Source organism: Bos taurus, chromosome 10 (genome assembly GCF_002263795.3).
Source record: "Bos taurus isolate L1 Dominette 01449 registration number 42190680 breed Hereford chromosome 10, ARS-UCD2.0, whole genome shotgun sequence".
Classification (NCBI taxonomy): Eukaryota; Metazoa; Chordata; class Mammalia; order Artiodactyla; family Bovidae; genus Bos; species Bos taurus.
The window spans coordinates 69,058,884-69,076,005 of NC_037337.1; the positions used below are offsets into that span (position 1 = coordinate 69,058,884).

The 17,122-nt window shown below is 37.7% G+C and overlaps 1 protein-coding gene across 1 annotated transcript in view; it reads left to right on the plus strand.

The window, feature by feature from the left end:
• Positions 1-16,748, plus strand: part of TMEM260 (transmembrane protein 260) — a 70,483-nt gene extending 53,735 nt beyond the window's left edge. The window contains 6 exon segments of the mRNA NM_001099139.2: positions 470-641; positions 3,751-3,899; positions 8,650-8,826; positions 10,553-10,606; positions 12,063-12,153; positions 16,011-16,748. Of these exon segments, the coding sequence (NP_001092609.1) occupies positions 470-641; positions 3,751-3,899; positions 8,650-8,826; positions 10,553-10,606; positions 12,063-12,153; positions 16,011-16,265 (898 nt within the window). The 3' untranslated portion in view covers positions 16,266-16,748.
• The last annotated feature ends 374 nt before the right edge of the window (positions 16,749-17,122 follow it).

A 17,122-nucleotide genomic window follows, 5' to 3' on the forward strand; every position in this document is an offset into this window, starting at 1 on the left:
ATGCAAGAGAGTCAGACAAATGTGCAAATGTATGCCAGAAACTGGCAAATTTCCTTTTTGCGTTTCTGAAAATCCCTTTGAACTAAATGGAATTAACATGAAATTACGTTATACTCCAAGTGGAATTAGACACCTTACTTCTTCTTAGTGAAATTGGATATGTTTTTAGGGGTAAAATGTACTCATTATTGAGTACTAACTTGTTCCCTTTTTATGGAAATGATTATAAATTCCAGAAGTAAAGCAGTACGCTGATTTTTTTCACTAGCACAATTAGTTCTACATTTTTTCTCCAGTTAGTAGTGTTCCCTTTGAAATATATGTGTCCTCTTAGAAGATATGTTAGAATATTTAAAACACTAAGTGTAGATTGTATAATGGGAAAGGAATGGAGTGGGGAATAAGCCTAGTCTTATTAAAACCAAAACAATGTGTTGCTATTTTAATATTTTTAAATCCTTTTATTTAGCATTTGTGACCAAAGGACCAACTATGTGATTGATAAATTTGCAAAGAACCTTCTATCCTCCATGCCTCGTGATGCAATTATCTTACTCAGAGGAGATCTGCCAGGGAATTCTCTCCGTTACATGCATTATTGTGAGGGACTGAGGCCAGATATTTCATTAGTGGATCAGGAAGTAAGTATGTGAGAAATATACTTAAAATATAGTAGTAGCAATTGTTTTAAAATGTGTATTTTAAAGAACTATTTCTTTTTTTTAACAGTGCATGGGTACAGTTTTCATGATCACTCTGAGGTAAAATATATATCACATTCTTTCCTTTATTGTAACTAATAGGATAAGTCATGTGTTTCTTCTTTGTTTTTTAAACTGAGTGTTTTAAGAATTAATATGTCTCAGATTCAAACAACATCCTAGGTCTCTAGTTCCCATGGCAGACCATGACAATACTGTGTTGTAAATTTATTTTTAAATTGTTCTTTTACATCCAATCAGCTCAGCCATTCAAATTAACACTGCCCCCTGGTCCAGAGATTAAAATAAATTAGGCTGACTATAAAATAAGTCATACTGCAAGTAAGTAAACATTTCACTCAAAATAGAAATTATTAACCACAATTCTGTTATAGAATTTGTAAATTTTGTAGATCTTATGACAAAAGTATGTTGGGAAAGGACTTGTGAAAATTTCAAGGTCTATTAAAACAATCTTCTGGAACTAAAAAAAAATGTATTTAAACTATAGGATTTATTGTTTAAGCCATAAATAGTTAAAGAGAACAAATCTATCTCCACTCTTTTTAGAACAGTCATCAGGAAAATAGAAATTCTTAACCTCGAAAAAGTACTATTAGTTTGATTGAGCAAATTATAGGCACAATACTGATTTTAAAAATTTTTTGAAAAAACAATACTTATTGAATAAATTTCATTCAATTAATAAATAATTTAAAAATTTGACAACACTTTAAACAGATTTGCAAATATAGGGAAATTTGAAAATCACACATGTTTTTATAAGCAGTGTGCATTTATGTCATGTACACTGATGATTCGTTTGGTCTTGATTAAAATGATCTAGAATCTGACAAAAGCTAGATCATTTGTTAATAATATGGTATACCATGATTTTAAATACAGGTACTATGGTTGAGAAGCTTGGATTTCAAAGTTAATTCAACCTGAATTCACATCCTTATCCTCTCACTTCCTGGATGTATGACTTAGGGCTAAAGAGTTTTCCTTTCAGAACTTCTGTTTCCCTGTCTATAAAATGGAAATAATCATTAGATAAGTAAGTTAGGATGCTTTTGAATGTAAGAAACAAAATCACTAAGAGTAGCTTAAACTATGGGATTTTTAATCTCACAAAACAAGTAGTCTGGAGAAAGGAGCTTTTAGGATTGATAATACAAGCAATTCCATGATGGCCGTGTTCTAGGGTAGCTTTTTTGCAGGTCTCTTGAATTGAAGGATGCCTGGTTCTAAACATTGCATGCAAAGTGCTTCTTCTGAGTTCTCTCTCTCTCTCTCTCTCTCTCTCTCTCTCTGTATTGGGAATAACATGTGCCCCAGATGCCCCCGCCAGACCTTTATTCAGGCCCCACTAACCAGTATTGGGTCACATGACTACTCCAAAAACTACTCACTAGCAAAGGAGAATGACTGTAACTCCCTGATTAAAACCAGGATTGTGTTAGCTGAAAAGAAGGATTGGCTGTTGAGTGGGCAATCAACAGTATCAGAAATAATTATTCTCACCTAAGGTTATTATGAGAATTGAATGAGAAACAGTAAGGTCCTAGTACAAAGTGGTTATTTAATGAATGTTACTGTTCTCAAATAGGGGCTTCCCTTATAGCTCAGTTGGTAAAAAATCTGTCCGCAATGCAGGAGACCCCGGTTCAATTCCTGGGTTGGGAAGATTCCCTGGAGAAAGGAATCCACTCCAGTATTCTGGCCTGGAGAGACTGTATAGTCCATGGGGTCACAAAGGGTCGGACATGACTGAGCGACTTTGACTTTGACTTTTGATTCTCAAATACTGAAACTTATTGGGAAATAAACTCTAATTCAATAAGTACTTTTTGAGTATTTCCAATATGTTGTTGTGGTTCAGTAGCTAAGTCGTGTCCAATTCTTTTCAGCGCTGTGGATTGCATCCTGCTAGGCTCCTCTGTCCATAGAATTCTCCAGGCAAGAATACTGAAGTGGGTTACCATGCCCTCCTCCCGGGGATCTTCCCAATGCAGGGATCAAACCACGTCTCCTGCATTGCAGGTGGATTTTTTACCACCAGGGAAGCACCCTCTACATACTTAGATTAAAATTAATTTGTCACTTCTAGTTAAATGACTTGTAGAGACAGGTAAAACATAAACATAATTGCTCAAGTGATGATATCCAAACTTTAATGAAGTCTTCTTTAAAAACTGAAATTTGTACATATAAAATTGTAGGATGAAGTATATATTAAGTATAGAATTAAAAAAAATTAATACTAATGATTTATTTTAACCAAAAGAATATGTAAGGACATGTAATTAACTTGGAGCTATTAATAAATTCAGATTATTAGCCAAGGGGTTTTTAACTTTGACGCCTAGGTTATGTGATTGAACTTCTCAAGGGCAGGGATTATATCTTCTTCACTGTAGGTCAAGCACTACTTGTTTTTGTTTTCTGAATGAATGAATGAAAGAACAGAGTAATGACACATCTCTTTATTTTGCCTAGGTTGTCTAGTCTGGCTATCAAAAAGGCATTTCAGCTTCAGCAAACATAGTTTGGGAACTATTCTGTGCCAGGCATTGTGCTAGGTGCAGAGGCAAGGAGGTGAAAATATACAGTCTCTTTCCTATAGGAGCTCTCAGTCTAGTGAGGAATAGGCTAGAAGCTATAATCAAGGTAGGTACATCGTGCTACAGGAGCATCTTGTTCTACTGTGAAAACTGGGGAGGACATCCTAGAGGAAGTGATGCTTAAGCTGGTTCTCAAAGTTCAGTAGACTCCCTAGGTATAAGAACAGGAGGTCCTTCTGGTCATAAACTAGGTGCTGATTTTATTGATAGCTGATAATTATAACTTAAGACATAAAATCTAAGGTCTGAGTCATTAGAAGAATAGTGGCACATACCTTGGTTGCATTTGTATGTATTTTTCAATTATGTTTATATTTAATGAGTAACCCACATTTGGTAACTTTTTCATCATCCTTGATAAACTTGGTTCTTTTTAAAGAAACATATTAAAAGCATGATATCACATGTTATCTTTCTGGCAGATGATGACTTATGAGTGGTATCTACCCAAGATGGCAAAGCATTTACCAGGCGTCAAGTTTCCTGGGAACCGGTGGAATCCTGTAGAAGGAATATTATCTAGTGGAATGGTCACATTTAATCTTTATCATTTTCTTGAAGTAAATAAACAGTAAGCATTCTTTTCATATAATAGCTTTTCTAAAATCTTAAGCTTTTCTAAAATTGTTTATGTAGCAGCTGTGCTTCATCCAAAAGACCAATTTTCTATACCTATTTCCCTGTCACCGGTGAGATTATCTTTGTAATTAAATTGAATATCTGTGCATAAATGAGACCAGGCAGAAATAAATGTTATTGTTCTGGGTAAAGGAAAAATAAAGACAGATTAGCAAGAATAGCAAATAAGATCTTAGTACAATTCAGAGAAATTGGAGATGTGCCTGCCTACTTGAAATCATTGCAGGTAGATCACAAGCAATTATAGTTTCCCCCTGATCAACACCATGGCCCCCTTTTAAGTTTAATGCAAATGTTTTCTGGGAATAATCACTATATAAAAATAGCTCAAGGATTTTTTTCTAAAGGATAAGGCATTTTTATAAATAAGAAAAACACCTACAGTTATGCTGACTGAGATAACATATGAGAATTGTGAATTATACTTCAGAACATAAAATTATTCATAGTTAAGGTCAAGAATAAATAACTCCTTCAGTGGTATACTGTTGAATATTTTTCCTGTCCCTGAAATGCTTGGGATTGTCCAGAGCCTGAAGAAGCAAACTTATTTCATAATTTCTATTCTCTTATAAAGAGGATTTCAGAAATTTTTATAAATTCCAAAGTTAAACTGTCCCTTACTAAGAACATAATGAAGTGGTACTTTGGTGTTCAGAACCTGAAGTTTACTGTGGCTCATGAAGTCATATGAAGGTAATAGGTATAAATGTGCTGTGGAGTAATAATTAATTGTTCTATTTTGGAATAAAATATTAACAACATCTCCAAATAGGCATTTTTGGTGCAGTTTATTTAATTGAACGTCTTAAACACTAATTGAACCTACTATCTATCCGTTTGTATTAGGCAATAAAGTGAGACTCAGTTCCAGATTTAAGTAGACTACAATCTAGTTGTATATATACATAGATATGAATACAGTTAGCCATAATGGTGTAAGCTCTGTACTAACAAAGCCTTGTAAAGTGTAAGACACAGTAAATGTTCAATGTGTGTTTACTAAATGGATGACTTAATTGACAGTGTAAGCCAAATGTTCTGGGACCATGGATGAGGAAGCAATTAATTCTGCCGAGGGGCATTCATTCAGCATTTATTTAATAAACTTTGGGTATTAAAAATGTCCCAACACCTGTACTAGCTGCAGATGGATGGGTGTGATCCCTGCTGTTACCATCTTTGAGACAGATGTCAAGTGATGCCTTAAATGTGAAACAGATAAGTTATAGTATCAGCTGGTAAGCATGATAATACTGGTATGGATGAACTTTGGAGACTCAAAGACTAAGAAAGAATTTGCCAAGTAGATAGAACAGTTAGGATACAAAACAAATCCATGACCCCAGAAACTCCCTTTTTCTGCTCCTTTGTTGTTATACTGTGCCCAGACCCCTAGCCCTCAGAACCACGGATCTATCCTCTGTTACTATCAGATCAGATCAGTCTCTCAGTCGTGTCCAGCTCTTTGCGACCCCATGAATCGCAGCACGCCAGGCCTCTTCTGTTACTGTAGTTTTACCTTTTCCAGAATGTCATATAAATGGACTCATAAAGTATGTGACTTTTTGATACTAGCATCCCTTACTTTAGCAAAATGCCTCTGAGATCCTTCCAAGTTATTGTTGTGTATCAATAGTTTATTCCTTTTTGTTACTGAGTAATATTCCTTTGTATAGACGTACTGCAGTTTATCCATTCATCTATTCAAGGACATTTGGGCTGTTTCCAGTTATTTGTGAATAGAGCTGCTATAAACATTCATGTACAGGTTTGTGTATGAATATGTTTTCATACCTAGGAGTGGGATTATTGGATTTATTGGATTGTTTGTTTTCTTACTATTGAGTTTTGAGAGTTCTGTGTCTATTCTAGATGCAAATCTTTTATTAAACATGTGATATTTTTTCCTAGTCTTTTTGTTCTCTTCAAAGTGTCTTTTGCAGGTAATTTTTATTTTGATGAAATCCAATTATCATATTTCTCTTTTATGGATCATACTTTTTGATCTCCTGTCAAACAACTCTTGCCTAATGCCAGGTCACACAGATTATCTCATGTTTTCTTCTAAGATTTTTACAGTTTTATGTTTTATATCTCAGATCAAAAATCACTTTTGAGTTAATTTTTACAAGGGGCTTGCTTAGAAAAGATATTTTTGCCTATGAATGTTATTTGTCCTAATATCATTTGTTGAAAACATTTATATTCTTTCTTCATTTAATTGCATTTGCACCTTTTTCTGTATTTACAAAAAGAAAAATACTTCTGGGGTTTTTGACTGGTTTTAATTTGATTAGGGTTTTCATGGCATATCTTTTTTTTTTCTTATGCTTTTAGCCACCTACGTCATGTTTAAAGTGGGTTTCTTGTAGATAGCACATATTTGACTCTTGTTTTATTATCCATTCTGACAATTTGTCTATCATTTCATTTATATCCAGACCATTTGCATTAATGTAAATATTGACATGTTTTAGATGTACATCTATCCCTTTATTACTTGTTTTCCGTTTGGTCTTCTGTTTTTCATTCCACTGTTTCCCTTCCTGCTTTCTTTTGGATAATTTGATTTTTTTTTAGCATTCCATGTTACTGTGTCTCTTGGTAAATTTTTTTCAGTGGTTGCTCTTAGAATTACAGTATACAGACATATTTAACTATCACAATCTATTTATTACTTTTGGAGAAGGAAATGACAAACCACTCTAGTACTCTTGCCTGGAAAATCCCACGGATGGAAAAGCCTGGCAGGCAATAGTCCATGGGTCACAAGAGTCGGACATCTCTTAGTGACTAAACCAATTTACTACTTCAAGTGAACTGTAGAAATCTTACTGGCGTGTAAGCTCCTTTACTCCACTTTTGATTGTGTTGTCAAACATGTTATATTAGACATGTGATGATTTTTGTTTTCAACATATGTTTTTTAATTTAAGAGAAAAAGTAGTCTTAGATATCTGTTCAGATATTTACCAGATCTGTTGCTCTTCCTTCAATCCTGGTGTTCGAGCTTTCCATCTTGTATCATTTTTCTCCCTTCTGAAGTTAGTCCTTTAGCATTTCTTTCAGAACAAGACTGTTAGCAGTGAATTCTCTTAGTCTTTCTTTACCCAAAAAAGTCTTTATTTCACCTTCATTTTTGAAGGATATTTCTGGATATGTAATTCTGGGTTGGATAGTTCTTTTTTTTCTCTCATCACTTTAACAGTGTTATTTTATATCCTTTTGCCATGCATGGCTTCTGTTGAGAAATCTGCAGTTATTCAAATCATCGTTTACCTTGTATGAAATGTGTTGTTTTTCTCTGACTGCTTTCAAGATTTTTTGTCTTTAATTTTAAGCAATTTGATTATGATGTATCTGGGCATGAATTTCTTTGAGTTTAACCTGCTTGGGATTTACTAAGTTTCGTGAATCTAAACGATTATGTCTTTCACAAAAGTTGGAAGTTTTCTGACGTTATTTCTTTAAGTACTTTTCCTGCTCCACCTTTTTTCTCTTCTTTTGGGATTCTGATGACTCCAGTGTTAGACCTTTTGATATTGTTCCACAGGTACCTAAGACTCTATACTTTAAGTATTTTTTCCTCTTTGTTTAAATTATACAATTTCTCTTGATCTAGCTTCAAGTTCATTGACACACATTCTGTCTTTCTAAAATTGTATGAAGCCCATCCAGTGGAGGAGTAATGGGAGTTTGCTCCCAATCTTTGGAACCACGGCTCCTCTGGTTAGCGAGCAGCGTCCACTTCCACAGAGTTGCAGGAACCTGCCCAGCTGCCACTGTGCTGCTGCTTCTGCTGCTGGCACAGTACTGTCTGGTGCCCAGGGAAAGAGGGAAAGGAAAAAGTTCTGGGGATTTCCTCTGCTCTTTCAATCCTTACAAGTTCCTTTTCCTGCTCCTTGGAGTCAGGAAAAAAGCAAGAGGAAGGCTTCTCTTGAGATCTTTTTGTTCTCACTTGGTATGTATTTTGGGTTTCAGGCTTCCTTGAGTTCAGGCCAGGTAATCCTGGAAGATGAACAGGAGTAAACTCACCACGGATTTGGTGGAACTCAGAATTCTGCTTTCTTCCCTCAATCTTCTTTCTACCATTTACTGTTCAGAGTCTTCAGATAGTTGTTCCATGTTTAGATTTCAGAATTAATTTAGAGATAAAGAGCCTATCCTCAGGCTACTTCTGGGCTACTCAGAAGGATTTGTAAATGAAAATCATAGGTTCAATAAAATAATGCTAAAAGAGATTAAAAGTAAAATGCAATGGAAATTGGAGGACAGAAAGACTACTAGTATTAGTAGTACTACTAATACGAAGACATGTTTCCACCTATAAAATTTAGAAGGTAGCAAATAATATGTCTATTTACACATGAGACAGAACCACAGACTCTTTCCTTGTGTTTGTCCCTTTGTCCCCACCTGATTTCTTCTGATTTCTGTGTCAAAAACAGGTAGGTTTTATTATTTATGTCTGTGTGCTTCCCTTCAATCTCCAGACAGCTTTTTTCCCCCACTAATATAAATTTAAAGCAATCTACTGGCAGAGATTTAAAGAAACCAAAATGTTCACAAATAGTTTATTGGTAACTGAGGTTTAGAGTAAAAAATGACCCTTCCTGAGTTATATGTATTTGGCATTTAGAACCTTAAGCTGATAATACATATTTTTCTGTCTTCAATAGAAAAGAAACGTTTGTTTGCATAGGAATTCACGAAGGCGACCCAACCTGGAAAAAGAATTATTCACTTTGGCCATGGGGTTCTTGTGACAAATTAGTTTCTTCAGAGATTGTATTCAACCCTGAGGAGTGGATTAAACTTACGAGAAATATCTACAACTGGACTGAAAGCTATGGAAGGTATGGAGGGCAGTTGTTTGCCATCAGTGTGTAGCGGTTTTGTGTGCCTAAAAAACTCACTGAATTTTGAAATGCCTTTTAATTTTTTAGATTTTTTTTTGTTTTTTATTAGTAGTTAATATTGCTATTTGCTGCCCACAGAGTACCGTGATAGAGAAGGAGAACTTATATTTCTTGTCCTCAGGCTTGAAGAACAATGGAGAGGTGGAGGAAAGGCAGTGATGGTTAAGTGGGCACCACGTAGTTAGATATGTGCCACCATCCACATCCAGCTCTTGTAATGCCACATGGTCCGTCATCCTGTACCTCAGACCCTAAAAGTGGGAGAGATTCGTGAACTGAAGCAGAGCTTTAAAGCTCATTCTGTTGTCCCTAATAGTCTCCACCCACATAAACTTGTCACTTTTATTTGTTTTCTTCAAGAATGGCAGATCAGGGACTTCCCTGGTGGTCCAGTGGTTAAGACTCCCCACTTCCACAGCAAAGGGCTCAGGTTCCATCCCTGGTCAGAGAACTAAGATCCCACATGCCACATGGTGTGGCCAAAACAAGAAAAAAAAAAAAAAGAATGGCAGATCACTTCTCTGTAGGAAGACTGGGATTTAAGTAACTTTTTCTTCACAACTGTTTGCCGTTAGCCTCGTTCTGTTGTTTTGATTAGTCTTCCTGGAAGCATCTCTACCTATAGTTGACTCTCTCCCATATGGAAAATGAGTCACCATCTAAAGATAGGCTCTCTATTGCCTATTTTTTAAATTAAATAATGAATTATGCAAAGATTAGATAATTACTGCTTATAATTCAAGTGGGTAACTGTTCCCTTCTCCAGAGAATCTTCCCAACCCAAGGATCGAACCCAGGTCTCCCGCATTGCAGGCAGATTCTTTACCAGCTGAGCCACAAGGGAAGCCCAAGACTTCTGGAGTGGGTAGCCTATCCCTTCTCCAGAGGATCTTCCTGACTCAGGAATCAAACTGGGGTCTCCTTCATTGCAGGCAGATTCTTTACCAACTGAGCTATAAGCCTATATTCAAGAGCAACACTCAAAATCATATGAACAAATGCTACCGAAGATTTCTGAGTCGATATGAGCAAACAGACCCCACTGCTGTGCTCCAGCCAGAGCTGGATAAGTAGTTGTATATCAAAGTACTCTGTGACCATTGTGAGGAAAAGCTGGAAAATCCCCTGTTCTCCAAACAGCCGATGACAGTACAGATACACAGCATCACTCACTGCCTCCATTTTGTCAAAGTAGATACATGCTAAGAGAAATTTTAATTAAGTGGGAAAAAATCGGCAAACGGTTTAGCCAGTGCTCTTTGAGCAGCATCCTAGCTCCAACAACGATTTATCAAAGCCAGGAGTCCCCTCTTCTCACAGCTCTATGGCTTTCAGCTGTGCCCACAGAAGGACCCAGGCCTCACCCCTACCCCATTGCCCGCCTGACAGCTCTCGGGAAGCCTCCAGCCTCTTCCCACTGAGCTTTAGTGTGCTCCTGTGAGGCAGTGGGGCTCATCATGCAAATTACAAATGCATTTACCAAAACCTCAGATTCCTAACCATCAAATATTTCTAAGGGAATAAGTTTGTTACTTTGGTCTCTATCTGTTCTTCAAGATGCAACCTATTTTATTTGCCTTGTAAGATTATAAAACAAAAATGACATGTCCGTAATAATAAAGGTAACTGGCAGGAAAATGTTACCATTTTCTTCTAACTACAGGTTTGATCCTTCTTCCTGGGAATCTGTGGCCAATGAAGAGATGTGGCAAGCAAGGTGACTAACTTATACTTTCAGTTTGCAGTCTACTTTTAATGTAGTAGAAGTAGCTTGTGGCAGTTTTCATTTGGGGAGCAGTGGGGCATGGTGATAATAAAAGTAATATTTATGAGCGATTATTTTGTTTGGGGCATTGTACTAATTGTTACTAAGGCATAATCTCATTTCATCCATACAACAACCTGTGGAGAAGTCAATCTTACCCCATTTTACAAAAAGAACGAACTGAAGGCAGAGAGGTTACTTGTAGGCCGCACAGCTCTACCAATAGAGTCCAAAATTCACCTCTCTCTGACTGGAACATTCATCACTCCTGTGCTCTCCCGCCTCCACTAAACCAAAGTCAGTGTAATTGATTAAGGAGAGATTGATAATTACCACCCTGTCCCATGTGTAATGTGCTAGTTAGTTATTTAAGCACTTATTGAAAACTTCCTAGAAACCAGGCACCGTGCTAGGCTTGGAGGCTACACATTGGAATACAACACAGTTCCTATTGTCAGTGGAGCAGACAGACATATTCCAAGAGATTTGACTGTTCACGTGCTAGATGCTGGACTTCCCTGTTCCTATGTGAAATGAACACTTCACAGTGATGCTCTTGTCTCTCTGTGTTCCTGCCATTATTTTAAAATATTCAAAATACCTAACACTAACTAACAGACTTTGGCCTAAAATGTAAAAGGCCTAAGTGGCGCAGACAGGGGTACCAAGTATGAAGTACTTCCTCCAGGAAAAATGGATTGATGCCCACTCTGGGCCAGGGGCTGAGTGCACCAGAAATTGAGTTAGGGTGTAATATGTTTAAAGAGGATTTTTTTTTAATTGTCAAGAAATATGGTTCTTGACAAAATAACAATTACAAAAAAGTGTTTGTAGTAGTGTTTTGGAAATGTCAGAAAATTGCATATTTCAAGTTATCAACCCGGTTATAAGAACAAATACTTGCTTTGAGGGACTAATCAAAGATATACCAAATGTTTGCACGATTCTTCAGTGTGACAGTGTGGGAAAGCTTGGGGAGAAATCACATGAAGAAAGCAGGTCATTATTCGGGCAGGTATTGATTTAATTGGAGTGCTGAATACAATTCGGATGAGTTCATGTGGTCAAAGAGTCCAGCCACCTTTGAAGAACTGGTCACACACGGCATGAGCCGTCGTGATGGGTATCTTCGGGGATGTGCTGACAGACTCAGCAAGTCTCCCCTCCCAGCTGCTCTTGCACAGTGAAGATGTACATCTGGAGGGAAGGTGATGCACAACAGTGATGATGAACAGAATGCAGCGTCTTGGGGTGGGGGAGGGCTACTGTTGGTTCAGAGTAAACTTCTGTGAATATGAAAGAAGTGAAAAGAATACGATAAAGGGTTCTGTATGATCCTCATCAATGGAAAAGTCTGGCCGATTTAGTTTTGAATGTGAAATTGATGTGAACACCCTCCCACTCCCAGGATGAAAACACCGTTCTTCATCTTTAACCTGGCAGAAAGTGCAAGTTTGCCTTCAAATGTGAAAGCTCAACTCTACACTCACGCCTATAACGTATGTTGCACTTTTACATATATAAATACATTTGGTGGGAGGGTAGTGGTGACTGTTTGGGATGTAAAGAGAGTGTATCACAGAGTTTTTACTTTTTTTGTTTCCAGCTTTATTTGGCATTATAAATCAGTACAAATGGAAAAACAGTCATGTGTCTCTCAAATAATATTTAAAGTAAATGACCGTGGTTGACAAAATAATGTAAGAAGTTCATGTCCTCATCTCCAGAACTTGTGAATATGTGGCCTTACACGGCAAAGGGCACGTTGCAGGTGTGATTAAGGATCCTGAGGTGGGGAGATTATCCTAGATTATCCAGGTGGGCCTAATATAATCACAGGGGTCCCTAGAAGAAGGAGGCAGGAAGGTCAGAGTCAGAGAAGGAGACATGGCATTGCAAGCAGAGGTCAGAAAGAGATTTGAAGATTGCCAGGTAGCTGGCCTGAAAGATGGAGGAAGGGGCCACAAGTTAGGAAGTGCATGCAGCCTCTGAAAGCTAGAAAAGGCAAAAAAAAAAAAAAACCAAACAGATTCTAGAGCCTTTTAGAAATATATGATACATTTATATTGTTTTAACTGCTATGTTTTAAGCACTACATTTGTGCTGATTTGTTACAACAATAATAGGAAACTAAGATGATGGCTTTATTTTCTTAAAAAGCCGTTCTGATGGGTCGCCCTCTATACAAAAGTCATGACCCTGGCAACACTTGAAACGATCGGACCATGGCTGGTTGAGATTTCATGAGAGAGAGAAAGGGTCGTGGAGAATAACCCCAGGAAGCCAGACAGCCAGGCACGCTAAGGCTCTTGCTTAGCTGGTCCTCTGTGATGGGAACGAGGGTACAGACCAGAGGCTTGCTTTGCTGTAGCACTGTGTTAACAAGGCCCTGCTTTTCTGTGATTTATAGCACTGGCCTCTTCCCCGCCTTCTGAGATAGTCTTGGAGCCTGCAGTATAGGAAACAGACATCCTGGCAAAAGCCAGTGAGAACGGAGCCCAGGAGCTGTATGTCTAGCAAGTGATTATTTATGCTGTCTCTGGGCTGCTGTGGATCTACTCAGCCAAGGCATTTGTTTGGGACTGAGTCAAAATAGCATGGTGTCCAATTAGTGTGACAGCTTTTACTCCTCAGTTGTGTGCTTATTGGTCCATGGTTTACTCATGTATTCATTTACTCACAGAGCATTTATGGAGCACCCAGTCTGTACCAAATACTGTGATGGAGATGATCAGGCATTGGCCCTGCTGTCAAATGGGCACACGCCAGAGAGGGAGATATAAGATAAAGTCCTGTTAGTAGTGAGAAATACAAGAGCTGTGCAGGGGTGCCACGGGACAGTGAGAGGCATATGAGCACAGCCTCCTGGGGAGAGGTGGCACAGAAGGGAGGGAAAGCTGGCGCAGAAGGGAGGGAAAGCTGCCACAGGAGATGTCACTGCAGTGTCATCTTGAAAGATCAGAGGAAGCCAGCCAGACACATGTGGTGCAGGAAACCACAGGGATAGAGGTGGACACCTCCGAGGTGCCCATCAAGGACAGCCAGGGACTAGATACAGGAAGCAGTGTTCTGGAGTTCTGACTGGCAGTCAGGGAGTCCCTGTTCAAGGCCTGCTCCACCATTCTCTGTTAACTGTGGGCCTTTCTATTTTTTCTTTCAAAAAAAAAAGTGGATTGTAAATTTTATAGATAATCTCTCACATCCTGGCCATGTCAGATCCATTTCATCTCTAATACCTTGTGATTCTGTGAAAAACAAGTCGTATTTAGTTGGGAGGAATCCGAGACTTAGTACTGTTTTATGTTCTCATCAGTGATCTGTTCCGTGGTCAGTCGTTAGGCCACCACTAAAGCCAATTCATGGATTTATTGTCCCTTTGGGCCTGCAGGCATTACTCTGTTCAGTGAACACAAGTCTGTAACATAGTCTATAGGTATCTCCTTCACGTGTGTCTCCAGGTATGTGACATCATTTGCAAGACAAAGGAGCTCAAATACTTGATGAGTCAACACAAATCACGTCCTCGCACAGGTTTTTCAAGAACATTCTTGTTAGGTATAGAAGATATTTTTGTTATTATTTACATTGTCCTGCTCAATAGTTATCCAGAACATTAAGTTCAGGTGTACTGGGAAAGCAAGAATGATCTGTTATCTTTAGGAATACAGTTGATACACTGAAGATGCCCCCCAAACTAGAATATGTTCCACTGAACTTAGTGTCACAAAGATTCACGCTTAGAGGAGGAAATACAATTCCCACATGATGAAAAATGACTGTTAGCTTCTTAAGATACAGCACATGTGACTAATGGCCCATCCAGAATGAGCTGATGAGACACCAGGATCAGAGTGTTTTAGAAAAGGGTAGTATGGCTGTTCTGATGTCCGAAGACGTAGCAGGGAGGTCGTGAGTGAGCCTCTTATTCTCTTGAGCCATTGGAAAGTGCTTACTGAGTTGCTGGCATCCATCTTGCACTGCAAAATCTAATCAGGATTTTGAAAACGGCTAAGAAAACAACCTGAGCAGTTCCTGAGCACCGACTTTGTGCAGGGCAGCCTGCCATGCATTTTACACATGTCCCTCATTGGAGGGAGGCTCAGGAAGAGGAGCAGCAGGTAGGGAAAATAAAAAAGACTATGAGAAAAAGTAGAGAAGCTTTGGACATTTTACCAAGAAAATAAAATGCTGACTTAATAGCTTTGAAGTCTATGAAAAGTACGAGGTGACTCTTTCCTATTTTATGGAGTGAAGGCAAAGGGAAAATAGCTTTAAAAGGCAACTTCGGGACTAAGAGTTATTAAATATCAAAATGACATAAAAAATACAGATTGGGGAATTTTTCATGGGGATGTTGTTTTGAAAAAGACTGGATATGCATTTGTCTACTCTAGAGTAGGAGTTGGGGAAACAGATAATATAATTGGGTCCCTTTCAACGAATGATGTAATGAGTATAGTTCTAATTCAAAAAGCCCTTGTCCCTGGAGAAAGCATCATTACTTGTCCTGTGCCTGTGGATTTGACTTCAATTTGATAATCCCCAAGAAGGTTGTGAAATTCCCCAATAAGCAAGCATAATATTGTTTTGTAGATTTGCATCTACTTTTTTGGTTTATTTGTTAATTTTTTATCTTTTTCCTCTAGAAAACTCAATATTAAAGATTCTAATTCTATCCAATCAACACTATATCTGATATTGAAAGACAAAATTCTGAATTCCTGGGGGCAGAGTTTTAACTATGAAAATTGTTATTTTAGGACACTGGAGATTTTCAACATCTCACTTTAAGGATGTCACTTAAATTATATTATGCCCAGCCTGTTGGATGCTGGATTTGTTAGAGGTTTTCTATTGCTACTATTGTTAATACTGTTGTTTATAATGTAGAGAGAATTTTATGTAAAAATGAGGGACAAAATTGAAATTTCTTCAAGTTCTTTTTCCACGCAGTTTTCTAAAGAAAGTTACTTTTTTTTCTTTAATAGCTAAATTTAGAGTTTCAACCTTTCTGCCTGTTGAGTAAATAGCTTTCCATGAATTAGAACCAAATCCCTTTCCCAGAACATCTCTCTGGAGGAAGAGCATTCTGTCCTGACCCAGTGTGTCTAAAGTTCCCTCCGCAACATCCAAAAAACCCCAGAAACAGCTTTATATGAAATGCATTTGCCTCCTGCTACTGTAATAATTACAGTATCATCCTTGCATTTTCTGCATGGCCTAGCAACGATTAGATTTTTACTACAGGCTGCTTGCATTTATTTTTCCCTGTGTTATTAATTCCTTTGTGTTTTCTAGTCTTTTTTAAAAAGTCAAGGGATAACAATGGAATGTCAGTGTTCTTGCTGTCTTCCAGCTTTATAAGGAGATTGTCTATTTACGAAAGGAACACCCGGTGAATTGGCACAAGAACTACGCCATCTCCTGTGAACGGATGCTGCGCCTTCAGGAAAGAAGTGCAGACCCTGAAGTCTTGTTATCTGAAACCATCAGACACTTCCGTCTCTACACTCGCAAGGCCCAGAATGATCCCCAGCTGGCCGATATTTCAGTTGCTCTAAAGCACCTAAGAAAGGAACTACGAAGTCTGAGAAATATGAAAAATGGCTGAGACAGCAAACTGTGAAAAACCGGCTCAGCTTTCAGCTTCCAAAATTCCCAAGTCCAAAAGTTTTTCCTCCAAGAAAAGAAATGGCATTAAAAAACGGAAGACTAGGTCATCTCCCAGATATAAGTAACATGGTGTTATAAGTAAAACAGTAACGGTACTGTTTTACGGCGGAGTTAGAAACTGAGATGTGCTATTTCCACAAATTCTATTTAGCCTGTGTTACTGAATTAGCATTTCAGTGAGAATATTTTGAAAAATCTTCCTACTTACACAACCTTTCATCAAATGACTTGCTTGATTAAATTCTAGCAAAGAATGAACTATTTTCATATACTTAAAATATCGACCATGAATCTTAAGGGCCCTGCTTATTGGGATTGGTATTAAAATTAAATTCTTAAAATATTAATACCAGACCAAAGACATTCTCTGGCTCCCAGAAATGAAATTATTATTATTTTTTTTAATAAATCTTGTTACACTTCAAGCTAGAGTACTGTTTGGGGTACGGGGGATGGGGGGGGCATTGGTTTTCTTTCTTTTTTTTTTTTTTTTTGAGTAGCTGTAGTTGTTACATAATCTCACACTTCAAACTAAATACCAACCAGATGATATTTTGGAAAAAAGTTAAGGTTTTATTGTGTTCGATCATTCTCTGAAATCACTAAAAAAGTAAAGCTAATTGTTTGCTTTTTTTTTTTTCAGTTGCTTAAACTGGCAAGTAAAAAGGATTTTGTCTTTCCTTAATTAATTTTATATTCATGTTTTACTTCTATTTGGACTCATAAATCTGGACCCAATAATTAGGAGGCTTCCTGCTGCCAAAAGGGGGGGCAGTGGGGGTTCAGGGGTGTGGG